This window comes from Ascaphus truei, chromosome 2 (genome assembly GCF_040206685.1).
Source record: "Ascaphus truei isolate aAscTru1 chromosome 2, aAscTru1.hap1, whole genome shotgun sequence".
NCBI lineage: Eukaryota > Metazoa > Chordata > Amphibia > Anura > Ascaphidae > Ascaphus > Ascaphus truei.
The window spans coordinates 403613697-403641468 of NC_134484.1; the positions used below are offsets into that span (position 1 = coordinate 403613697).

Sequence of the window (27772 nt, forward strand, 5' to 3'; positions counted from 1 at the left end):
CAGGTCTCTGTCTCTTCTTCTCCCATGTGGTAAGACATGTTCAATACCAGTGAAGCACAGGCATTTTGTGTCAGCCTGATGATTTTGGGAGAAATGTTTGGACGTGTTGTGAGTTAAAACTTTTTTCCGAATGTTACCTATATGTTCCAAAATGCGGGTTTTTAAAAGTGTTGTTTTTCCCACATACTGAAGGGCACTCCAGAAGATAAATAACATGATCAGTTTTACTGTTCATATACTTTTTAATTACAAGCAAATCTCTCGATATATTCGATTTAAAATTAAATTTGTCCTTTTTACCAAATTGGCATGCCTTACATGTCACACATCCATGGAAGCACTTTCATTGGGTCAGCCAGGTGTTTGTTGGATCCTAGATATTTGTGACGGCACTTGGGGCTAGACTGTGTTTAAAGTTTTGTGCCCTCCGAAAGATCAAATTAGGTCTCTCTGGGATATTATCCCTCAAAATGGGATCATGCTTAAGGATATGTCAATGTTGACCTATTATATATTTGATTTTATTGGCCTCTCTATTATAGGTTGTCAGAAATGCTCAGGGCTCGACAAATTCGGAAGAAGAAAAAACACTCGACCACAAAAAAAAACTTTACCCGCTCGCGAGTCTTACTTGTGGCGGCATCTCCCGCCAATCTCCTGCTTCTCCCCTTCAACTTCGAGTGTCTCCCCAGCTGCTCGTGTGAAAATGGCTGCGTGGCGTCAAATGACGCCGTGTTGCCATGACATCGGGACGCTACGTGACGTCAAGACATGGCATGTCATGGCAACTTGACGCTGTGTGATGTCATGTAGCGTCCCGTTGTCATTTTACGCCACACAGCCATTTTCACACTAGCTGCAGGGGAGACACTCAAAGTTGCAGGAGAATGGCTGGAGACCCTGCACCACGCCGCCGCAGGTAACACTGGACAGCGGGCAAAATGCACTCGCTCCAGGGGTGTGGGCGAGTGCTGTTGTCGAGCCATGGAAATTCTATATTATAGCCACTTCCTATCCCTATTTCTGTCTCTTTTTTCCTTCTTTATAAGTAAATAAATCCTTCCTTTCTAATGTTTAAACCTTACTTAAAGCTTCTTTAACTTTACATTTTTGTAGTTCCTCTCTAAAAATCTATTATGGAGGATTTCAGACTGTTGATTCAATTTTTCACTGTCTGAGCAGTTCCTTTTCAGTCTTATAAATTACCCCTCAGGTATATTGTTGAGCCAACTCGGATGGTAGCAGCTGAACTTTAAGATGAAATTATTACTGTTCACTGGCTTAAAGTATGTTTTAGTTTTAAGTGTGGCATTTTCTACATATAGATGGTTAAATCCCAAAAATCGATCTCCTTCTTACTACATTTATGTGTAAACTCCCAATCCAGGTCATTATCATTGCAAGTACAGCTTGCGTGTTCTGACTGATCTGTGTGGTTGATTGAAGTGCTGGTTGGTTAAAGTGTGTGCAGTTAGAACCAGAAGCAGTTTGAACAAGGAAGGGGTTAAACAAGGTATAGTTTATTGAAGTGCAGTTTACTGTTAGTACTTCTAAACTTCATAGTTGCTAGAATGAGCAGGATTGAAAATGCCACTCAATGCACATCTTGCCACATGTATGTGCACTTGGAGCAGCTGTTCCAAGGAGCATACCGCTGTGAAAAGTGTGAGCGGGTGGTCTCTTTAGAGTCAGAGATTGCTGATCTGAAGAGGCAACTTGCAATATTGAGGGACATTGGCAATCTTGAAAGGGAATTAGAGCTCACTGAGCAGGCCCTTGCTTCGACTAGTGGTGCAGATGGTGGCGCTGTTAGTGAGGAGCAGGTAGGTAGCTTGGTTGCCGTTAGTGAGGAGCAGGTAAGTAGCTGGGTGACAGTTATAAGGGGAAGCAGGGGCAATAGGGAGAGGCAGGTCGTTTCTGAGCTGACACATCCCAATAGATTTGCCTTGTTTAGTGATGATATTGGGAATGTTGGGGCAGAAATGGCAAGGCTGGGGGTGAATAATTCCTCTAGCAGCCAGGGGAATAGTTCTTCCAGCACAGTGGGGACTCAGGATGCTCAGATACAAAGAAAGATTGTGGTGGTAGGGGACTCCATTATTAGGAAGGTAGATAGGGCAATCTGTTGCCGGGACCGCATGAACCGAACAGTTTGTTGTCTCCGGGGTGCTCGGGTTCGGCACATTGCGGATCGGGTAGACAGATTGTTGGGGGGGCTGGGATTGACCCGGCGGTCTTGGTACACGTTGGCACCAATGACAAAGTCCTAAAAAATGATTACAGGGATCTAGGCCAAAAGCTTAAGGCAACGACCTCCAAGGTAGTATTTTCTGAAATATACCAGTGCCATGCGCTACCGCAGGGAGACAGTCAGAGATCAGGGAAGTTAATGCATGGCTAAGAAAGTGGTGCAGGAAGGAGGGGTTTGGGTTTTTAGAGCACTGGGACTCCTTTTCTGAGAGGTGCCATCTATATTCTAGGGATGGATTGCACCTCAATGAAGAGGGATCTTCTGTGCTAGGGGGGAGAATGCTTAAAAGGTTGGAGGAGATTTTAAACTAGGATGGGGGGGGGGAGAATGAAACAGATAATGAACTAAATGGAATAGATGAGGATACAAGGTGGTATGGAGGTAGAATGGGGGCAAGTGCAAGTTTGACAAGCAGTGAGACACCCATAGTAAATACAGATAATACTAGAAAACTTCTAAAGACTAAACCAAGTGGGAGCAGAAAGGAAGGAGCAGATACGATAATAGTACAGGCTGAAAAAAAACTTATGTGCATGCTTGCTAATGCAAGAAGCCTGACAGATAAAATGGGGGAGCTTGAAGTAATAGCTGCAAGGGAGCAGTATGATATCATAGGCATTACTGAAACATGGTGGGATGAAACTCATGACTGGACAGTTAATATAGAGGGTTATTCTCTTTTTCGGAAGGATCGAAAAAATAGAAGGGGAGGTGGAGTATGTTTATATGTTAAACCGGATCTAAAACCTATTATAAGGGATGATGTCTATGAAGGGAATGATGAAAATGTAGAGACTTTGTGGATAGAAATTAGCAGTGGAGGTAAAAGTATAAAGAAAATGTTTGTGGGAATATGCTATAAACCACCAAATATCTGTGAGATTAAGGAAGCTAAAATACTTTTGCAAATGGAGAAGGCATTAAAACTGGGTCATGTTTGCATAATGGGGGATTTTAATTATCCAGACATAGACTGGGGCAATGAGATTAGCGTTACAACAAAAGGAAACAGGTTTTTGGGGGTGCTTAAAGACAATTATATGACCCAAACTATTGAGGAACCAACCAGGAGAGGGGCAATACTGGTTTTGGTAATATCAAACAATGTAGAAGTAATAACAAATATTCAAGTCCTGGAACATTTGGGTAACAGTGATCATAACATGGTGTCATTTGAAATAAATTATCAAAAAACAGATTACTTGGGTTCAACAAAGACTTTAAACTTTAGAAAGGCAGATTTTAATAAACTGAGGTCTAATCTACATGTAATACAATGGGAGGATGTTTTTGCAGGGAAAAATGGAGAAGATAAACGGGCAGTCTTTAAAACATTGTTAGAAAAGCACACTTATCAGTGTATACCCTTGGGTAAGGGCTGGGACCCGCTGCGCCCGGCGGCCACACGAGCGTTCCCCACCAGCAGGGGAATCCTCCCGAGCCGGTCCCGGTCCCCCCTGGCTGCACAGCTCACTACACGCTGTGACGCGTCAGCCGCTAGGGGATTCAAGAGAATTGTAATCCCTAGCGTTGACGCGTCACGTGGTGTGGCTGTGAGCCAATGAGGAGAGGAGGCTTCGGGAGGAGGGGAGGCTTCGGGGAGCGGGGAGGAGTGTGGAGGGAAAGCAGTGTGAGTGTCTGTCTGTGTGTGTCTGAGTGCCTATCTGTGTTTGTGCATGTGTGTGCCTGAGTGCGTGAGTGCTTGCCTCTGTGTGTGTGTGTGTGTGTGTGTGTGTGTGTGTGTGTGTGTGTGTGTGCATGAGTGTCAACGTGTGAGCCCGCAGCATCTCCCGAGCTCCCGCTCCCTACAGACCGCATATCGCGGTCTGTGTCTGTCGGCGCCCCGCCTGTCTGCAGTGCGGGCGCGCTGACTGAGGGAGCGGGGCCTAAGTCTAATAAGTATAAAAGAAATAAGTCAAAACCAATGTGGCTAAATAAACAGGTAGGGGAGGAAATGGACAAGAAGAGAAAGGCGTTTAGATTCTTTAAGTCAGAAGGGATGGAGACATCATATCAGAATTATAAGGAATGTAACAAAAATTGCAAAAGGGCAATCAAATTAGCAAAAATGGATAATGAAAAAAGGATTGCAATAGAAAGTAAGGTCAACCCAAAAAAGTTCTTTAAGTACCTTAATTACAAAAAAATGAGAAAAGAAAATATAGGACCCTTTCAGTGTGAGATGGGTAAGCAGATTATTGGAGATAAGGAAAAAGCTGAGGTATTAAACAAATTCTTTCCCTCTGTGTTTACCAGCGAAGAATCAAGTTCAATAGTAGTGTCGCAGGAGGAAGCCACAACCTCCATATTAATGAACAATTGTTTAACTGAGGAAGAAGTTCATAAGCGACTTGAAAAAATTTAAGTAAATAATGCACATGGCCCCGAAGGCATACATCCAAGAGTTCTCAATGAGTTAAGCTTAGTAATAGCAAAACCATTATATTTAATATTCAAAGACTCCATTTCCTCAGGCTCAGTACCACAAGATTGGCGTAAAGCAGATGTGGTGCCTATATTTAAAAAGGGAGCAAGATCACAACCGGGAAATTACAGACCTGTAAGCCTGACTTCAATAGTAGGGAAACTACTTGAAGGTTTAATATGGGATAATATTCAGGAATACCTAATGGAAAACAAAATTATTAGTAATAGTCAGCATGGATTTATGAAGGATAGATCTTGCCAAACTAACCTTTTTTGTTTCTTTGAGGAGGTAAGTAGGAATTTAGACCAGGGTAATGCAGTTGATGTGGTCTACTTAGATTTTGCAAAGGCTTTTAATACGGTTTCACACAAGAGGTTGGTGTACAAAATAAAGAAAATTGGACTCAGTAATAATATATGCACCTGGATTGAAAACTGGTTAAAGGACAGACAACAGAGGGTTGTCATAAATGGAACTTTTTCAGGTTGGGCTAAAGTCGTGAGTGGAGTACCTCAGGGATCGGTACTGGGACCCCTGCTTTTTAACTTATTTATTAATGACCTTGAGGTTGGGATCGAGAGCAAAGTCTCCATCTTTGCTGATGATACTAAATTGTGTAAGGTAATAGAATCAGAGCAGGATGTAATTTCTCTTCAGAAGGACTTGGAGAGACTGGAAACGTGGGCAGGTAAATGGCAGACGAGGTTTTATACAGATAAATGTAAGGTTATGCATTTGGGATGCAAGAATAAAAAGGCGACTTACAAATTAAATGGAGATATATTGGAGGAATCCTTGATGGAGAAGAATTTAGGAGTGCTTGTAGACAGCAGGCTTAGCAATAGTGCCCAATGTGAGAAAGGCCCTTTGTGGCTGAAACGCGTTAAAGTTGCGGGGGGTTCTTCCCTCTCTCTCTTTTTAAATACCCATGGCATAATAAAGATTTTTTATAGCACAGTCCAGCCTTGTTCATTTGCTGCGCGGCCGTGACCGCTGTCTTTTCTCCCCGGTGAGGATACTTTGCCTGCAAGATCTTATCTTACATCAAACGGGCAATGGATGGAAGGGAAATAAACATAATTATGCCCCTTTACAAAGCATTAGTAAGACCACACCTTGAATATGGAGTACAATTTTGAGCACCAATCGTAAGAAAAGACATTATGGAACTAGAGAGAGTGCAGAGAAGAGCCACCAAATTAATAAAGGGGATGTACATTCTAACTTATGAGGAGAGGCTAGCTAAATTAGATTTATTTACATTAGAAAAGAGGCGTCTAAGAGGGGATATGATAACTATATACAAATATATTCAGGGACAATACAAGGAGCTTTCAAAAGAACTTTTCATTCCACGGGCAGTAAAAGGACTCGGGGCCATCCCTTAAGGTTGGAGGAAAGGACATTTCACAAGCAACAAAGGAAAGGGTTCTTTACAGTAAGGTCAGTTAAAATGTGGAATTCATTACCCATGGAGACTGTGATGGCAGATACAATAGATTTGTTCAAAAAAAGGTTGGACATCTTTTTAGATGGGTAAGGTATACAGGGATATACCAAATAAGTATACATGGGAAGGATGTTGATCCAGGGATTAATCCGATTGCCAATTCTTGGAGTCAGGAAGGAATTAATTTTTCCCCTTAATGGGGTTTTTTGTTTGCCTTCCTCTGGATCAATAAGTAAGTATAGATATAGGATAAAGTATCTGTTGTCTAAATTTAGCATAGGTTGAACTTGATGGACCTACGTCTTTTTTTAACCTCATCTACTATGTAACTGTATATACGCCAAAAATTATTCCAGGCTCTCAGGGTCCCTTGCCATACAAACAGTACATCATCTATGTACCTCCTTCCTCCAGAGGAACAAGCCCGCACCGAGCCCCACATAGTACCAGATCTTGTCGTGCTCCCACACTCCCATAAAGAGATTTGCATAGCTCGGTGCGAACTTGGGTCCCATAGCAGTTCCTATTCCCGGACGGCGCTTACCGTAAGCACAGATGGGAGAGAACAGAACTGTCACGTGAGACGCCAAGCAGTGACAGAGGCGGTGAGATCACAATGGGTCGGGAGATTCAACTCTGCATACTGTATATTGCTGTTCTAAAAAGGTTTTAAAGAATGTACTTATTGTGAGTACGCACTTTTAGAGGTTCTCCAGATAAAATTGATATGTTTATGGTATCCACACTATTGCATTTCTGTCTTTCCCGAGATTACCTGCACCTATCAGACATATTCAACAAGAAACTGACACAGTTTGGGATTTGCCGACACTTCGGAAGATTTGACAAGACTATACCTAAAGATCCATACCTTTTACGATATTGCGCCATTCGTTTTGTTTTCTCCTTCTTTATTTTCGGTATCATCCTATGGTCCCCTTAGTTGGAGAAAATAACTAATCGATCGGCAGCTTAGGTAATTCGTTTTCAATAAAGGTAATCAAAGGCTGCATATATTAAAACAAAAACAACAAAAAACATTTTTTAATTGCCGCTTGGATTCCCTCTAGTATTTGTTCTGTTTATCTTTCAGGAACTGTTTAAATGCTTGCATATACAATGGTGCAAATGCAGTTTTTACTGTTTGGCACGAGATTCAAAATTATATAACAAAATCAGGCTAAAAGATTGCCAGGAGAAAAAATATGACATTAAATTGATAAAGGGTGAATACGTAAAGGTCCAAGCCTGATAAATAGTTTTTGAACTAAGGCAATAGCAAAAATAAGTGTGGGGCTAATGATGCGATACATTTAATTTGCATTTACATAAATATAATTCACTACTGTACTTTAAAGCTGTAAAAGACTGGGAAATAAATCTTTACAAACCGGGTATAAAGGTTCTCAATCATTAAACAGAAATAATTAAGGCAGACAAAATGTGCATTTTGTACAAATAATATGGGGCTTTACTCACCTATATTTCTGTGTGCACTAATTTTAACATGTATTATATTTGTAATATAAAAATAAGTATTTTTTTAATTTTATTTCTTTGTTCAGCAACTATAGTTTCCTGTGTGTATATGAATTGCTAACTATACTGCGAAAAAGTCAAACTGGGCACACATTGTTTTTGTTATGCGTATATACACCGAATGCAACTCCCACCTTTATTTAATGTCATTGGTGGAACAGTAATTGGAACTCCAGGCTTGCTTCAAGTAATGAGGGGAAGTTCTTTATGATCTGCCATGGTTAAAAGAGTTTACTTTAACCCAGACAGTTAATGCCCAACCTGAAGGTTTATACATTATCCATACTTTGAAAACACGTTGATACTAATAAACAGTTGTTATTCTTTTATTAGCATTGTATTGCTAGTGGTAATGGGATATGTATGGCTAGTATTGCTTGTTACCCCGAAGGTGAAACCACAAAGCACACTCTCAATTCATGTTTTTGATCAATTCAAAAAGAAAGTTAAGTAAAGTTCCAACTTTGTGAATATCTGGCATTTTTTCCCACGACACAGGTGCCTTTTTAATGTGATTCCATTTGCCCTTGGCCCCTAAGAGAATGCAGAACAAGTGCAAAATCATGTCCAGGAGCTAGGAATGCAGACTAAGACCAGGGAGGGGGAGTATGCAGTGAGGGGTCAGAGTGATTATATTAAGGGATTTGTCTAGATTGGACATGGCATCAGCAATGTTTAACTCCTTTGCTGGTTCACAGCACTTCCATTATGTTTCCCACAGTAAAATATCTGCAAAGCGTACTTCAAAAGGTAAAAAAAAAATATACAGTATATATATATTTATAAGGCATTTGCATCTGAGTGCCATGTGCTCAAAATGTTAGTACAGTATATATCAATTATGGGGAACCTTTGAAATGATGGGTGCTGAAAATGACGCTACCCTGAGGCGGTGTCCCCGAGGGAATTATTAGACTTATTCACCATTACTCAGACCCCCCACACTCTCTGGCTTCACCTCTCTTATTCACAGTGTGTCACAGGTTCACCATTACTGCAATCACAGAAACGTAATAAACTGGAATAGAAGAAATAAAAAGTCACTGGGGGCACCTTATAGAGCTAGAAAAATCACATTGATTATTGCAACAACAACAAAAAACAACTATTTGTTGCACTTCTTGACAACAAGCTTTGTTCACATTGGAGAATTGACTTAAGTTGATGCTATCACCTTCACAATTCTGCTAGCAAGCCAATTATTATTATTATAATTATTATTTGTCACCATAACTCTATGCCCAGGACATACCTGAAAAGGATAGGTAACTCTCGGTGTATTACTTCCTGGTAGAACATTTTATAAATAAAAACAACGTAAAAATTATTCGAATTATGATCTTATATTTATTTCGTTAATATGGCACCAGCATATCACTCCGCACAATACAGTGTGGATGTGAATACAATAACAGTAGCTTTACATCGCCAGTAAACCCTGGTACAGTGGATAGGATGGATTATGCTTCAATGAGCATTCGGTCTAAAAGAGTCATAAAGGATGTGAGAAAAGCAACTCTTTAAATTGCAGGAGAATCCTTCACGTGTCTTCCGGGATTGAAAGAGTTAAAATTATCCAAATAATTTTGGCAGGAGAGAAAATAGGTTTGTACTAAATAAAGCTGGGGGAGGGGGGCTTCTGTCTAAGACAGCAACGCCGTGTTCATTGTCCATTTCTTTTTCACAACCAGATGATTTCAATTATTAAATATTTGCTGATTTGATGAGGAAGAGTGCAGCGGGTGTGCACAGAAAGCTTGGATTCCCTTCAACATGCAACATATTTCCAATTTTTGGAAGCAAATGTTGTGCGGAGATAAAGGGAAATTTGGTGTGTCAGGGACAACTACCTGAGGCCGTGAGAAGATTTTGCTGGATTTGCTCCAAAGAAGCAAGATCAAAGAAGCAAAAATGACGACACAATGGATTATTGGTAGAGAACCAAAGTTTTGTGGCTATTTGGACATGCATGAAAATGTTTACATGAATTCCACATTAATCAGTGCCAAAGCAGAGCATATAAAAAAAAGATCTGTGAAAGCAACATTATGAGTGGGGAAAAGCTCACAGTGCATTTAACAATTGGGTGCCTGGTTATAACTGGTTATATACATTGGTGATAACATCTCAAAGGTTTCCCAGTGACATAATCATTTAACTGTAGGGTTAGAGTTTAAATACCAGCTTTATTGCTTTTTATTCTGCTTGGACTAGAGACTTTTTTAGTTTTTGAGGAGATTCATAAATTGCTATTACAGCACATTTGTAGTACATTTGTTAGTTCAGCTATTTCTAAATGTTATTATTAAAACTCTTATTTCGGTTTTTTTTTTGTACTCATGAGTTTTCGGAAACGGTTTTTTTTTTTTGTGCAAACATGCTTGTCTGGTCTACATTCCCAGCATTCCTCAATGCAACATATTACCAAATAGTGTCTTCCCTAAAGACCTAATCATAAGAAAACTGTGACTGTACAATCCATTGCTGCGATTCAGTACCCAGCATCACCTATTTTCCTTCATGTATTTGTACGTAGTCAGTCAAAAAACCTGTGCTGTTACTACGTTCGCTCCAGCAGACATCCTCCTTTCTACATCAAGCAATCGATTAACAAATATATAACCAACAAGGGGTAAACTCAGGTGTAGAGAGGTGCGAATGTCACCAAAGATCATGCGCTGTGTGAAATGTTTCCTTTTGCCTAAATAATACACGGAGCATATTTAAAAATCAAGGTGCAAGGTCACCTTGCCCTTTATATACTGCCATTTTTGCTAAATTTCAGGCAAAATTGGTGAGCATTCGCTCATGTTTGAGAAATATGAACATTTGCGATGATTTTGCAAAAAAATAAATAAAACCAAGATGTATGGCGGACAGATGTAGGTTTGCAAAACATTTCGTAGAGTACTTTTGAACACATTGGCACATCTCTACTAGGTGAAGTACGAGACTTAATACTGCACTGCCACATAGCTAAGTATTTACAGTATTTGGGAAAGTTCTGATAAGGATTCATTTTGAGCTCAAACCTTCAAAGGCTAACTGGAAAAGTCATCCAACTGGAACATTGCTAAGGGAGGATGGTCATTTTTAACTGAATCTGGGTGACTTCTACCTAATCATTCGTCTGAGTATCAAGAACATGTTGATGCGTCCAATCTTAGAAACCCCATAAGAGCTGTAGGACCTAGTGTGCCTTAAAATGTGAAGTGAGAGATCTGAGGAGTGGAACGTTGTGTGTAGTGTTCACCAGGTGCAGTACATGCTGCTTATTGAACCTTGAATGCACTCTTTAGCACTTAAAAGGTTAAAAACATAGATTAGTGCATGATTCATTCTTAGTTGGAAATCATCGTCATCGGTTCAATAAAAATGTTTTTCGCGATGATCACTGTTGGAATGAGCATACAATCAGATAAATAAATAGATAGAGATAAAAGACTTTGTGTTGGAGAATATGCTATTTTCCTAATGTTGTATGGTTTAACAAAATAAATTACAGAGCAGATTATAATATAGAAGGATATGTACAGACTTCTAGTCTACACCTGTCACAGACAAAGGTTATTTGTTTTCCGCACACATTTATGCCACACGAGGGTGGTTCCCTTTCTGTCTGCTCACCACATCTCTCCCGGCACCTTTAATCCTCCTTTTCACTTGTCTTCACTCTCCTTGGCTTCTACGGCCGTTATTCAGTATACTGTGTGGGAAGCGTCTTCCTTGTGTTTGAGAGAACCTTAGCCTCATTCATTTACACTATGGGATAGATTGCTGCACAACATATTGGGGGCTATTCGTTCAGCTGTGATAGTGCGGATCAGGTAACTATCACACAGAAACTCCTATGGCAGTTTAATAAATAATCCACATTGTCCCCACTTGACATGTTCAGATGTACACAGCCCCTCCACTCAATGAAAGAGGCAGCGCTTCAAATACAGCACCTTAAGGCCTGGGACATAGACATTGTGTCCGTGCGGAGGCGTGCTGAGGCTCAGGGAAAGCGGTGCTTTCCCTGGCCTTACACAGCGCCCCGTCTGTGTCGGGGGCGGGCCAGTGACGTCACTGAGCTGGTACACCCTCCTTGGGTGAACCGCTCACGTGACCGGCCCTGCGCTCCGGCGAGCGCCAAATTTGAAAACTTGTTGAGACATCCGCTTCCGCAAGCATGCGGAAGTGTGCGCGAGCCCCGGCTAAAGCCGCTCTCATTGCAGCTGCAGGGGCTCAGTGCCGAGTGTGAGCGCGGCTCAGCACGGCTCAGCCTTGCTCACACTACTATGTCCCAGGCCTTAGGTGCAAAGTGTCACTATGAAATGTAAAATGATTGGTAGGGCATGTCACTCATCTCTGAGCTCATGATTTTACAACAAGCGATTCTTACTTCGCAAGCTTTCCCCTCTGTCACAACTAGTTTTTAATTGCTACCCTTAATTTATTTGTTAAATTTATTTCTAAAGTATTTACTAATGCTATAATGCGGATATTGATTAAAGCACCTCAGTATCCTGATAGCTTCCCAAAGGTTCTCCATTTTAGGACCTCATTCATGAACCCATCCAATGCTAAAGGGGCCAGTATTGTATTGCTCTGTGTTTCTGTCATCTGGCAGCGCAGAGCTTGAAGAACAGCAGAGGATTAGCGTTCAATAACTTCATGTACCTCACACTAAAATTCTACTGCACTTTAATAAAAGAGGCACGGAGTATTTTAGCATCTCACTAAGTTGACATGGTCCAAAAATGCCGAGAGAGAAATGTGTTGTTTGAACAAAAGTTCAGTTTTTAAAGAACAACCGATAAAAGGTTAGAATAAGTAACGATGTCTCTCTGAACAGCATTTTTCTTTTTGTCTTTTCAAGGCCGCTTTTTCGTGGAAATTCAGATGTTGATCAACTAGGAAAAATCTTCGAGTAAGTATGATTTTTATTCCGACACAAATAGACAGCGAAAACTTAAACTCTATTCATTTTGTAAATAGTGATGTAACAACTAGTCACTCTTTTGTGCTCTGTAATTCTTATTCATACAGCATTTACCATACAATGTGCTTTACCAAATTACCATGCAGACAACAGAGTAGAGAGGATAGTAACAGTACAGGGATAAGAAAAAATATAGATTTCGGGAGAAAGGAATTCCTGCCTGGTAGAACATTTAACCTAAGTGGTATATTGAGAAGCTTACAGAGGCAGTAAATGTAATGCATGGGGCATAGCCAATAGGGTACGTAAATACACCTGACAGTGTAGCTGGTTTCCAGATTACTGAAAAAGTTAGGTCTCCATTGGCACTTGAAGATGGGGAGAGAGCGGACATGTCAAACACTGAGGGTAAGGACATTTCTAATGTAGGGTAGGAAGTGTACAAAGCATAGAAGCGAGTAGATCTCAGATAGGAGACAGAAGTTTATAAAGATAAAAAGGATTAGAGGAAAATGTTGCAATGTATATGAAATGTACTAGAAAGCTGTCAGAAGCACCTAAGGAGGAAGGAAGCAGGGACAATGTGCATCTTATGTTTCCCGGTCCCAATATTGAGGTGGTACTCCCCGATTTGAATGTTACTTTATAAAGACTGAACATCTTTTGTGGCACAAACCAGTCTGACCATTTGGCGCTTAACCGTTTGAGTGCCAGAAGACCAGTGGCACTCATTTTCTCAACCATGTGTTTGCTTGGGGTAGAGATCACATGGTCGCGTCAGACCCCCATGACATGAATGAAAGTGGGAATGAATATTTATAGCATGATATACCCTGTACATAATAGGGCCCCTACGGTGCCAGTGCTCCTGACACTCAAGGGCACTTAAAGAGTTATGGCTTCTGTCCACTTGGTAGTTTTGTGTTGGTATATGGTTGCAAACCAGAGCCAATTAAGACAGAAAAGGTAAACAAAAATACTGTAATAAAAAAAACCCCAACAACTTGCATTTAGGGGCCATATTTACTAAGCGGTGCTATCCCATAAGACTCCTTCCTGTGCCGGAAGACATCTTACGTCCTATGCAAGTGAATGTGCACTATAAGAGTGTGGTGGGAATAGTGTACTGCCATCACTAACATCTGCGTCCCCTGAACATACTTTAATCTCTGACTTTCCCCATTCACTACTTTCTTCCTTTGCCTATGCTCTGCCACCAAAGACCTTTCTTATTCTCCACCAACAACTGCAAAGTCCCTGGACACTCCCCCGCCAGTGCCCCTTCACGGCTTCAGTTGTACAAAAAAAAATCACACAGTGAAATGGCCCCTCGATATTTCTCCAAAACAAATGATGTGACAGAAAGCTGATGGAAACCAGTGAAAATTATTACTGGTTACTACACTTTAGTGAACAATTCCCAGAGTACTTGTTCGAGCAGTTTGATCAAGGTTAACCCGTTTTTAGCCAATTATTGTTAAGCTTCTGTTGAATTACATTACAACTGAGGAGCAACACTGCACCCTAGTGATTTTTCTAGCACAAATCCACTCCAATAAACTGTAAACAGATGGACAATCATGTCAGTATTTTGCAGCCACAAATGTGCATGTGTAGATGTCATAGTATAGTCACATATTTTTAGAGCAAAAGACAAATAAATATTAATGTAGGACTATGTAAAACAATTGAGTGAATATTGTAAAGCAATAACATGTATGTATGTATGTATGTGTGTGTGTATATATATATTATTATATATGTATTTGGTATATATATACCAAACCTCAAACAGAAATTAGTCAACAGAAAACTTCACAACGAACTTAAAGACACTGATAATGGTACAAAATCGTGCAACAACACACGTAGCAAACTCTGCAACATATATGCCAAGATCCCACAGCCACTCACAACCATGGGACAGTCAATGTTTCAATGTTAAAGTATCATACAGCTGCACATCCAGGAATGTGGTTTATATGATTCAATGCAACAAATGTGACCAAGGATGCTACATTGGGGAAACCAGCCAAAAACTTCAAGGCAGAATGAATATGTACAGACACTCTATACTCCACCACAAGGAAGGAAGATACTGCTCACCTGTGGGACATCATTTCTCACAATCGGATCATTCTATAAATGATTTAAAAATCTAAATCCTCAATGGCATGTTCAAACGCACCCAAGAACGGAAAACATTTGAACTCAGAATGATAAAACTCTTTGACACCAAAACAAGTGGACTTAATGCAGATATGGGGTTTCTCATACACTATCATAATTTGTTGTAATTGTCCTCCCTGTCTCCCTGCCATTGTGCCATCCTAAACATTCTCCCCGACAGCATCCTCTTCCCCCTCTGTGCTGCTGGGGATGTACAGCCCCCCCATCCCCAATCCTCACCTTCCTTATCTCTGTTTTAACACCCTTCCAGTGCCTTCCCCACCCCACCTCGTATACATCCCTCGGTTATTTTTTCTTCTTTTTTTCTTTTCCAATCCCTGTCTAAGTCGTAGAAACCTTTGTATATCAGTATTGCTTACCTGAGAAAGAGGAAAACTCTCGAAAGCTTGTCCTATGACATACATTGTTAATCCAAATAAAAAAGGTATCACCTAATACTGAAGAACTCATTTATTCTGCACTATCGCAACTGGACTAACACGGCTATTTCCGTAAGTTATAGTGGAAATGATCACATAAAACAAAGAGAAGACAATGAAATCCAACAAAAAGTCTTATAAAGTTCCACATGCATCAAAAGAAAGAAAAATGTATTGTATATATTTATGGCCGGTGTTGATCAACCACCAGGTGAGGTTTTTAAATCCAATATTATAAGTCTATGTCATCGGACATGCTATTCTATGTTTTAATCCTCTAAAGGTGTACACACGGCACATTGGTTCTGAAAATCGCTTAAAAGAAAAAATGATCACACTATGGGAGTAAGCGCTTCTCTTTATCTGTAGGTTTCCAAATATTTGTAGGGCTGCTTTCTGTATAGCAGAGGTTTGGAGATGGGGTTACCATTATATAAAAATACTCTGGAACATATACCATATGTTGGGAAGCCTCCTTCCAGTGGCTGCAGAAGAATTGAAACTAAAATATTCTCCAGCACATGGAAGTGACTTCAGAGCTCATATTAGAGATTGTAACATCTTCATATTTTAGGGTATGAACTGTTGTTTTAGTTTAAGGTCCTAAAAAGGGCTGTGATGTTATTTATTTGGTGGATGATAGCACCTTTCAGAAACACATCAACCTCCTTCTAATATTTTCACTCCTTTCCTTATAGATTGTAAGCTCCTTGGGGCAGGGTCCCCCTTACCTACTGTACCAGCACATGCCTTCCGACCGCACTGTACTGCACTGTGTAATGTGTTGCAGCATTATAAACAAATAATAATAATGATAGTTTTCTTGCAGCAGATCAGTCTCTAGGTGGTAAGCAGGTAAGGTAACGCCTAGGGACGGCAGGTCTCAGGGGGTGGCATGAGGGAAAGTGTAGCAGCACTGCTGCTTTCCTTTTTTTATTGTATTTTTTTAATACATGCAGGATTGAAGCAGGGGGTCTCCGGAGCTGAACTGCATTAATTTCGGCTCAGGGGGCCCCTGCTTCCTGAGCTACTTACCTCAAAGGGGCTGTCGGTATCTCCTGCTGGGTTTTAAAGCCCGCGGTCACCTATGACATCACGTCTTCCTATTGGCCCATGTGATGGGACATCTTTGCCTGTGCAGACACCAGTGAGAAGGGGATGCCCTTGATAAAGCTCTATCTACGGGAAAGAGGGACGTGTGTCAGGCAGACAGAGGCATGGGTCTCTGATAGGGAAGGGCTTAGTGACGCACTAGTCAGCAGTAACAGCATCATTGTGAGCGGCACACATTCTCACTGGTTTCTGCGCAGTGCGTGCTCCCAGCTGCTTGTAGAGGGTAATCTGGAGAAATACCTTAGGGCAGAGGTGCGCAAACTTTGTGCGCTGCGCCCCCCTTGCCTGCCAGCGCCTGTGCTCACGCCTCCCTCCCCCCCCCTCTTACCAAAAATCCGGCGTCAAATTACGCGCGAGGTCACCAATACTGTGATTATAATCAATCCTCTGATCAGTAGGGGTCACTTTATATCAATATCATAGCTAGCTTCACGCTGATCTGCTTTTCTAGCCTGCAGATCCCATCCCCTTACACACAGCACCTATGCCTTTAGACTAGCTATAGGCATATTTTATTATTTGTTTTAGGTGTTATACTCATGTGTAAAAAGCAATAATATATCTGATCTCATCACTTGGGAGTGTGGATCCCCACCTGGAATTCCTTACAGCCATCTCCCTTTCCCTTATTTTTCCAATCATTTCATTTTTACTTTGCGCCAGTGGTATATTTTTGCTTTTTGTACTTTTTTCTCTTTGGGTGCAGGAAAAGTTTAGAGTGTTCACAGTTTTTATTATTTAACTGTCGATTTTAGGTTGTGCAGTTCTATTTTTATATTTTTATACTTATGTGTACAGTATCTTAGCAATTTGTTAAAAGTAAATTTTTAGGTTTATAATTATTCATCTATAAACAGTATTTCTGACGATCATTCGTGACTGGTACTCTGAGTGCATATCATGTAATAGGTATCTTTGAGTTGTGTGTTGGTGGCTAGTTTCTTCCTGCAATAGAATTGGCTAATGAGGCGTATGACTTTTCTGCAACATATATTACTAATGTATTTCACATGATTACTATTGCAATTGCTGATGTTAATGTTTCTTTCTCACACAGTGTAATTGGCCTTCCAGAAGAAGATGAATGGCCCAGCGAAGTGGCTGTTCCAAGGCATGCCTTTCATTTTAGACACCCACAAGCCATTGAAAACGTTGTTCCAGATATTGATGAGCAAGGCAAAGACTTACTTATTGTACGTTGACAAAGCTATTCCTTTATTGAAATGTTGTCTATCAAAATTGAATATGTTAGCTGGCGTGGTCCCAAAGAACTTAATTATTTGGCATCTTTGTATCAACATGATTGTTTCCAAACAATTTAAATGCCGTATAGCCGGTTTAATAGACCTCATGTCAAAACAGTTGTCTTTTTTTCTCTCTTTTCTCTGTTTAGAATTATAACTGAATATGCTTCAACCTCATGCAGGGCATGTCTGGGTATTTTAATTGATTGTTATTTATTAGTATTGGGAACATGATATTTTGAGTCTTAGAGGTTTGATATCCTGTGTGCCCAAAACTTTGTGTGATGTCACCATGTGATAAGGAGATACTCTAATCCAGGAGTGGCCAACTCCAGTCCTCAAGAGTTACCAGCAGTTCAGGTTTTCAGGATATCCGTGCTTCAGCACAGGTGGCTTAATGCAATTGTCAGTCTCTTATAGCTCTCTGAAAAATAATTCCTTATATGGCCATCTTCCATATGTGTACGTACGTACACACACATTATATATGTGTGGGGGGGGGAGGAATTAGGGCTCCAGAGGGTAGCCGAAACGCCGGGCCAATAAATTATTATTATTATTTTTGCATATATATGGTGTGCCTATCCCTTTGTTATTTATTTATAAATATAGGGGAAAACATTTCTATTCCCAAGAGGTTAGCCATCCAAGTGCTATCCACGTCCGATGTTGTTTAACTTTGGCGATCGGACGAGAATCGGTGTGTTCAACATAGTATGGCCAGTGACAACAAAAGTATTAATATTTTGTCATATAAAGCAAAGCGTTAGGTAATGATTATAAGATCGCGATGAGGTTGTACCAAAAAACAGAAAAATTGGGTAGATACTTACAATACTTATATTATATTATCATCATACTGATCGCTACAGCAAAGCGTGGATACTATTGTGAGTGATAATACTGCCGATCAACTTGCATTCCCGAAAGAATTGCCTCATCATGAAACTTGGAAACCTAATGCTATTGAGAGGACTATGTAATCTACAAGACTTACTGTTACTCAAATACAAACACATAAATCGCAGCAAACTCAAGATACGGTACTTATTCCAGGAATCCCACTCATTCCATCAGACACAAATCTACCATTCAGTCTCAAACTAAAACAATTTCCCATACAATTGGCTTTTTCAATGACAATCAATAAGTCACAAGGCCAAACGTTTGATAAAATATGCCTTTACCTACCTGAGCCGGTTTTATGTCATGAAGAATTACATGTTCTTTTATGAAGAGTCAGATCCTTTGATTCACATAGTGTTGTGTCGGAAAAGATCCCAGAAATTGACAATTGTCTTTAGAGAAATCATTGATTAAAAAAAGAAAAATTAAAAAATACATAAATGTGGGAATGTTTCATTAATAACTTTCAAGATCTGCTAGAGCAGCGTATGTAATGCCGGGTACAGCTAGTGTATATGGATAGATATAAAAGAGCGATGACATGGCACTCAACAAAGTAAATAATCAATAGTTTAATCTGGGTGCGGACCGTCTGGGGGATAATTAAAAAAAGTAATTAAGGACAGGCACTCCAATCTCAAAAAGGGGATTTTAATAGCTCCACATTTTGGCTCAATCCAGAGCACTCTGGAGGAAGGCTCTGGTTTGAGCCGAAACGTTGAACTATTAAAATCCCCTTTTTGAGATTGGAGTGCCTGTCCTTAATTGATATATATATATATATATATATATATATATATATATATATATATATATCATAAATTGTTAGTCCAATAAAAAAAAGGTATCACCTTATACTGAAGAACTCATTTATTCTGCACTATATATATTTATATATATATATATATATATATAAATATATACACACATATATCCATATTTCCATCAACGCATTTATACTTATTCTATCTTTTGCAGAAATGCCTGATGTTCAGTCCAGCAAAACGCACATCGGCGTTCAGCGCTCTGTCTCACCCTTACTTCCACGATGTACAGAAACGCAAAGACAGTCTGGACTCTCACAGGTCCTGCAGCCAGAAGGCTACAGAGGAGAATACAGCTGGACCTAAGAGTGCTTGAAGCAATGCCTACACATGGACGACACAGGAGGTCTCTGTTCTGTCATATTACTTGTGTGGAGCTCTCCGCAAACACCTTATATTCCTACAAACACCTCTCTCTGCAAGGAAACCTTGTTTACTTTCATCAAATCAATGCAAAACCAGTGCAGCTTTACATGTTTTCTTCTTTTTTTCTTTTCTTTTTTTTCTGTCTGGTTAAACTCCAGATAAAAGCAAAGCTGCTGATTATTTTTGCTGCCTTTTTACTCTCTAACATTGAAGCTGCCGGTATAAAGTAGAAACATCCAGTCACTGCCACAACTAGATGGAATCTCTATCTACAGCTGCTAACGCCTGATTGGGTACCTAAACCAGCCTCCTTGTATAATGTACTTTAGTGTTCCTAGTAAGTGTTATTGTTAAAAATATTGTTGTAGGAAAATCGTATGATCAGATGGCAGTTCGTGTATAGATTTGGCTTCTCGTGGTGATATTTCTGAATTTGCCACCTGGGATCGGAAAGCATTTTCTATAATTATACATAAATGCAATAACTTACATTTGTGAATTGAGTATGCTGGATAATAGGACTAACAGAACAGTTTTAGTGAGGACATGGAGGAGTTTTTCTGTTTCGCACAAATGTGTATCTTTTAAACCAGGGGTGGACAACTCCAGTCCTCAAGGGCCACCTACAGGTAAGGTGTTCAGGATATCCCTGCTTCGGCACAGGTGGCTCAATCAGTCCTTGCTTCAGCACAGGTGGCTGTAGTTAGTCTTCGACTGAGCCACTGATTGAGCCCCCTGTGCTGAAGCAGGGATATCTTTAAAACTGACCTTTTGGTGGCCCTTGAGGACTGGAGTTGGCCATCTCTGTTTTAAATCATTTAAGTCTAAAACTGGCCAGTAGCACATTCCCATCAAATGCATTGCTTACTCACCGAGGGGACTAATATAAGTTAAAGGCCCATTATGCATTTATAGTGAATCATGTGCACAAAAGTACATGTCAATGATTATTGCCCCTAACCCTGTACCACTGAAGCTACTTTGGAAGCACTAGATAAAAAGCCTTTGGATTTCATAGGTTAGTTAACATTTAGAGAAATACGAGAAAAACACTCCAAAAACTGCAATGTGCTACTAGCTGAGCATTTCCCCTAACGCAGACTTCACTGCACCAGCTGATTAACACAGCAACAGTTAGAGGAGACGCTGACATGACAATGTTACTGTGCTCATGTTCATCTTCACACCGAGAATATTAATATGTGCCGTTTAAGCAGTGTATGAAGTTTCAGAGCCTGGAAGAGGCTTTTGAATCGTGTGTGCTACATTTTGATTGAGCCTTAAAAACATTTTCTTTTACATATACGGGCTATTGAAAGTTTTTTTAACGTAATGTGTCCTAGCTACAAATGTAACCTTATAGCAGCCATCCTCAAATATGAGGGTTTTTCTTAATTGTGTTTTAAAGCCCAGATCTTGGGCAAAATGAAAGATGTCCGCCAGCGTACGTCCAATTCCCCCTGGTGTAAAGCACATCCTGCCGCCTACTCTCCATTGCAAAAAGCTGACCTTGGAGTACATATACCTCTACATTTCATTGAAGCGTAACAATGGCCATTGGGGCCATGCCGCCAGAGGTTAAACCTTTTCAGTGAGTATCACTTTAAGAGGTCTGCTTTACCATAAAAATGCGTTCCCTTGGATCGATGTTTGCTTTGCTTTTAATACTCTGAACACTTCACGTTTGCATCATCTCATAAGAAAAACTGCTTCCTTCAGCGGTCTCTTTACTTTCATGGGAAGCTCCCTGCTTCTCCGGTCATTCCTACTGTTAGCCCCTAATAGTGGTCCGGGATTATTTTCAACCATCACTTCTGCAATCAATCATCACATCCCCACAATGCTCTACCGATCCTCACATGTCAACTTTATTTTCAAATAAAAAAATGTCTTTTTATTTTATTTTTACAAAATGTATATCGTTTTTTCAGCAAATAAAAAAAAATACCACTTGTGAGCACATTCACATGTCTCGAGCAGGTCTGCAAGCTGCTTTTCACCATTATCTCTCAGCATACCGTGCTTACACTGCAGCATTGGATTCTGGGTAATAGCATGCAAATGAGCACACAGCGATTTTTTCCTCCCTCACCTGCAGCTCCCCGCATTATAACTATAAAGGACCCTGAACACGAAAAAGAAAAACATGAAGGTTTTGGACCGAACACCATTTAAACTTGAATGGGATACATGCAGCTTGACAATTCTACTACAAGCAATGATAAGGGGTCTGCAAATAAACTGAGATCATAAATACTGTCTTGCCATAAGTCATATAGTCAGATGCATGCATGAAAATCCTATATGAGGTTTGCAGCTATCTGGCAACAGATCATGATATTAATACCTGCATGCGGTAATACCCGAGTGCTAGTATTCTTCAGTAATTGGTTATAGTAATCACAGGTATGAACAGCAAGAAGAAGGTGGACCCTGATAACATTCGGTGTGTTCCTAGAACAACACAGCTACAGTATAGCACCCTGGAGCTCCAGAATTAATCTCTTGCTCACGGCCGTCTGAAAGCTTGAGAAACCCAACACACATTTCACCACCTAGTGGCTTTCTCTGGGGTTGCAGTGTCTCCATAAACTTGCTCTTTAAATAAGGAGAAACCTTAAATAGGGAGAACACCCCAACCCCTTATCGTTGCTTGTAATAGATTTAACAAGCTGTACAGGTGATCTGATTCATAAGGCTGCATCCTCATACAGCAAGTCACAGTACTTGTAGCTGTTTTTATTTCACAATTAGTTTAGACTGCAGCGTTTTATGCTAGTTCATGCTATGGCTGTCGGTTTTATGTTTAGATTTGTCATTGTTTGCCATAGTGGGTAGCACATTATCTCTAGTAACAGCACCATATCATTGTTAGTTTGTATGAGAACTGCACTGTGACTCATACACACCCTTCCCTAACAATAGCCAGGGGATCACATCAGGTGTGACACAGTTGCACACTAACATTTTCAAGTGTCACTAGGGCTATTATTAGTAACAGTTTTATTTTAATAAGTCTAATTAAAGATATATTTTGATAGGTTTACCCATGATTTTAACATTGCATTAAAACTAGCTACTTCCAAGATACCCCTTATAATTGGGTAATTAGGGTGTGCCCCAATAAGAGGAATCCCTTTTCTCTCCAGCTATCACTTTTTGTGTTCTATTATCTTTGGCTCCCCTGGTAGCACCCCTTCCCTGCTAGATAAAATAAAGTATTTTTCCTGTACCTACAGTTGTAACAAATTAAGCACATACACTCTTACGGGGTTCTTACAGAAATGCCAAGAAACTCTTAAGTAAGGTTGGTAGAGATGGGATAATGCTTTTATTCATCACCTCTTTAAAATTTAATTGGGACTTTCTGAGTGCTTAGTATGGGTCTCCTACCTTTCAGTCCATTCACTGGAATAGGCCGTTTGGCATCTTCCAGAACCGGACGGTGTGTTTTCTGTAGTAGCACCGTTTATTTAATGTGGGCCATTGCGTTACTTGTACAAACATTCGAATGAAACTCCAATAACTAGAACATGTCCACAGAAATGTTGAGCCTCTCATTTAGAAATGAAACCTACCAAAATGATAAAAAGGAAATCCAGTGTAAGTGTATTTCAATCTTATAGTTAATGTGGACTTTTGGCCTCATTTTACAGTTCAGCGTGTGACAGCAGCAACCTCTGTAACAATAGGAGTCAGTGTTATACAGGGTAAACCAGGGGTGGCCAACTCCAAACCTCAAGGGCTATTAACAGGTTCGGTTTTAAGGATATCCCTGCTTCAGCACCGTTGGTTCAATCAGTGGCTCATTTGAAGACTCGCATATATAGCCACCTGTGGTGAAGCAGTGACATCCTTAAAACATAACCTCTTGGTGGCCCTTGAGAACTGGCGTTGGCCACTCTGGAGTAAATCTGTGGATGCCACACATAGTTAGCTCATCTAGTTTTAAAGATGTTGGACCAGGTGTAATGTTCCTAGTTGCTGATAACAGTGATTGTGCAATTATCAGCTAGAAGTGAAAAGGCTCCTGGCAGCCCCAAAATCATGGTTAGAATATTTACAGTGTAACTGCATAAAATATAGACAAACATTTTGCTCATTAGTCTCAATAACATCAGAGCTAACTCATCATCAGGGTATTTACACTGAAAAATGTCCCACCTAATATCAAAACATTGGCCTGTTTCACTAATATGTTTAATGATTTTATAAAGACGATGGTTTTCTGTAAATATATAAGCACACTATTGGTTCCCTGCATTGAAATCACTTTACAAAGTGCTGGGAGCTTCAGCCTTACTTTGACCATCAAATACCAATGTTACATTACACTTCTCTTGAATAAGGTATACACTCTTGCAGTTACATCGCACATCTAGGGTGAAATCAATGAAATAGTGCTAATCCGCAAGGCTTCTTACGGACTATTTATATGAATAAATGCAAACTTTGTAAGGCTTTCTGCCACTTTGTAAATATGGCCCTTAATGGTTAAGAGAAGAGGCACGTAACACAATAGTCGACCTGTTACACATGCAGTAGACTGTAATGTGTCTTTCATGTGTTCAGAACATATATAGACAACAAGATTGTACACAATTTGCAAATACTCATATTCATTTAGTCAGGGGAAAAATGAAAAAACAGTAATAAAACCCTGAAAGCCATAGCGATCAAGTGCAGCTCTGGGAGAATTTCCTTTTAACATGATTTCTGTGCTATGCTAGAAAGATCCATAACTAAAGCAGCAGACCATTGGTTTATAGAATATGAGATATACAGTAGATAAATATACACCTACAATTAAAAAAAACTAGTGATCCTACCTTAATTCCAGTTACTTTCCATGTTTCATCTTGATCACATACGTCACTGTTTAGTTCGTCAGTAATTTCACATTTTACAGAAATATTGTTGTAAAAACATTTTTCACTGCAACTTTGGATTTCTCGTTTATTCATATCTTCGTTAAGTATGAGCTTGTTAGTAACAAAATAGCATGTGATTTCACTTGATAGTAGATCCAATATATATTGCTGATTGGGACTACACCTCAAACCACTTTAAATCTCTCTGGCAGAGATTAGATTAAATAAAGATATACACATTGGACTGCTTACCACCATTGCTTCAAATTGTTCACTTAAGTATTTACGTTTACACAGTAAGTCATTGGATAGTCATGATCTTACATAACATCCCATTTGGGAGTTCTACCCTTTTGTTTATGATGATTTATTTTCTGAAGCTTGAAAATCCTGCTGAAATGTCTCTCTCCCCAAAAATTCCATTAGCCATTCCATTGAAAAATGTCTAGTGGTACAAAGTACCACATGTATTGTGATACCAGGACCACGTGGCTCTATTTCCGCATCTTATTTGAACAGAAGATCAATCTTATGCTCATATCGATCAGCTGCTATAACGTTACAGTTGGGAAGTAAACAGCTTAAATACCCAAACGGGCCATGATTGTAGGAGTATCCAAAAGTACCTATATGTTTAGATATTTCCTCAAAAATGTATCCACAGTTTTGTGTGCTAATGGTCTTTTCATATACTATATTTTCCCAGTGTGTGTCAGCTAGGAGTAATTACAGAGAGTACTGTATTTACCCGATTATATGGAAAGTATCACATTTTCCATCTGCGTCTGTCATTTCCCCCGCCCCCCCCCCTTTACGTGCGTCAGAAATGTCCTCCATCTCCTGCTTGGTGTAAACTTCCTTGAGTAACAATCTGTGTAACATGTAAGAGATTTGGGGGATTATTCTATATCGGCCGAATCGGGCCGTTTTTGGATGAAATCCCCAAATCTATAGGGATTTTTGCAGAAAACAGCCCAATCGGCTGCTTTGATGGATATAGAATGAGCCCCTTGTTCCCCTGTTTAATATGTTGTACACCCATCTTTCTCTGGACTCGAATGAATGTGATTTAAATGTTCCAGAGCAAAAAGGGGAAGATTGCAATAAATCATATTGAATGGACAGTAAAAGAAAACGTTTGTTACAAAGGATACATGTTTGTTGTGTGTAGACACAAGATTTTGGAGTTTAGTTTATAACTCCCATTATTTTTTTATAAAGAGCAATAGATTGAAAGAAAAAAAAGCTTGTCGCGGTCAGACATTGAATGGCAGACCATTCTAAGGATAGATAGTGCCTTCCACAATAGTAGTTGAACTGTTCTCTTAAAGGAAGTGGCTTTTGTATATCCAGCCCTTCTTACTGCCTTATACATTGATTCAACACCAGCAATGCATCTATCACATGTGTAGACAGTCGGGACTGTAAAGAAAAACACGCAAATGTGAGCAAACCAGATCATCTTTACAAGTTCTTTTCTCATGTAAGTTACATATACCTCAACCGGTGCTCCGTATAGCTTCTTTAGAATAATATCAAACTGTACAAAATGACTATTTCTTGGCATGTGCATTTCATGTTTTTGTATGAGAATGCTGCTTTTTGTCATGGTTAAAAAAGGCAGACATTATATGAGGTACTTTTATCTTTAATAATTAGCACTTCAACTCCGCCTGCCAAGGCAGTGGATAACATGTTTGGCAGTGCCAATGTACAGCAGTATTTTGTCTAACTGAAGTGTTTTGTTTTTACTGTTTCAATGACGTTCAACTCTTTTCAACAGCAGTGTGCCTGGCAAATAATGTGTTATAGCCTGAGCCTCTTCATTGGGTTATCAGAACTATCATTTTCAGATCCTTTGCTGCTGAAACAGCCTGTACCGGATGGGTTTGCAGTATGTTTCAGGCCTCTCAGGCTGCAAAGAGATTACTGTACCAGCTATTACTGCATATCTGCTGGGTAAAGGTTTGACTTGTCCTAATGCATGCAAGGAACGATACTCAATAATACGATGTGTGTGTGCTGTCTGTTTATATTCGGACATACGCACTTATGTTAAAAAAAACAAACAACTTCACAAAGTTTTATGCTCATGTCTTGGACAATTGGTAATGATCGCTCATAGGAAGAAAGAAAATGATTCCCACAGCTTGTGATGTAGTACACAAAGACGTAACTTTTATAAACTCAAGATAGGAGTTTATTGCTTTTGCGTTAATGCCTAGACATTGTTTAATTAAACATCTGGATTATTTTCAGCAGTCTCTTAATCTAACTAACTTGGTCTAAATAATAGTAGCAATCCAGCTTCCTACTGTTGTATGCGGAGGAATAAAATAAAACTGTTTCAACGAAACCTGCATTTGCCACATCTTTCTTTTTTGAATGCTGGTTTGATATTTACTTGTTCGTGTAATTTAATGTCACCCTTTAAGACTTTGTTGCAGTTTTTTGGAGGGCCCCCCAGACCTCAATAATCATTTCATTACTTACATAATGATACAGGTGCTGTCCGTGTTCTTCCAGATACGTTTCAGAAAATGGGATACCTTCAAACATTGGAAACAAATCTTTGGAACGCAAACAAGAAGACAATAAGGAAGCAAAACGCCGAGTTATTTACAAGGGCAGTAATGTTGGAACTAATACCAGGAGTTAGGGGTTAAATCTGATGGCTTTCCCAAAAAGTCGGACAACTTTATGTAATTTAAATAATAATTTGCAATGTCCCCATAAACAAATAGCCGATAGGTATAATTGTGTTTCCATCTACAATAGTTTGTTTCTGCTTCCAGACCACATCATTATGCACATACAGTACAAGTCTTCACCCCTATTCAATATGCAGTGCAGTCATTTTCTCCTGATCAGGAACACTTTAAGCCCCAGTAAAATGCATTGAGCTTAAACATTTTTTTTTAAAAACTTAATTAAAAAAAAATTGTGTCCCTAAAGGCTCCCACAATCCTTAAAAAAAATGATACTTGTTAAATATATTTACGTTTCTTTGGAGCTGCTGGGGCGAAACGTTTACACTACCCTCCTGCGGGGCTGAAAAGCGTCCATACGTGGAACATACATGGCAGGAGCATTTATGGAGCCGCAAATGGAATGAGGTGTGTGTGTGTGTGTGTGTGTGTGTGACATGCTGCACTGTGTGTGCGTTACATGCTGCACTGTAAGTTACATTACATGCTGCACTGTGTGAGTGTGTTACATGCATTGTGGGTGGTATGTGTGTTAC

General features: G+C 39.8%; 1 protein-coding gene across 3 annotated transcripts in view; it reads left to right on the top strand.

Annotated features, from left to right (window-relative positions):
- Positions 1-26884, top strand: part of CDK6 (cyclin dependent kinase 6) — a 285631-nt gene extending 258747 nt beyond the window's left edge. For 2 of the 3 annotated variants that reach the window (XM_075587345.1, XM_075587346.1), the window contains exons 6-8: positions 12533-12583; positions 17375-17510; positions 19446-26884. In XM_075587345.1, coding sequence (XP_075443460.1) covers positions 12533-12583; positions 17375-17510; positions 19446-19607 — 349 coding nt within the window. In that variant the 3' untranslated portion in view covers positions 19608-26884. The remainder of the gene's footprint in view (positions 1-12532; positions 12584-17374; positions 17511-19445) is intronic. The other variant, XM_075587347.1, reaches the window with a different exon arrangement.
- Positions 26885-27772: the final 888 nt, after the last annotated feature.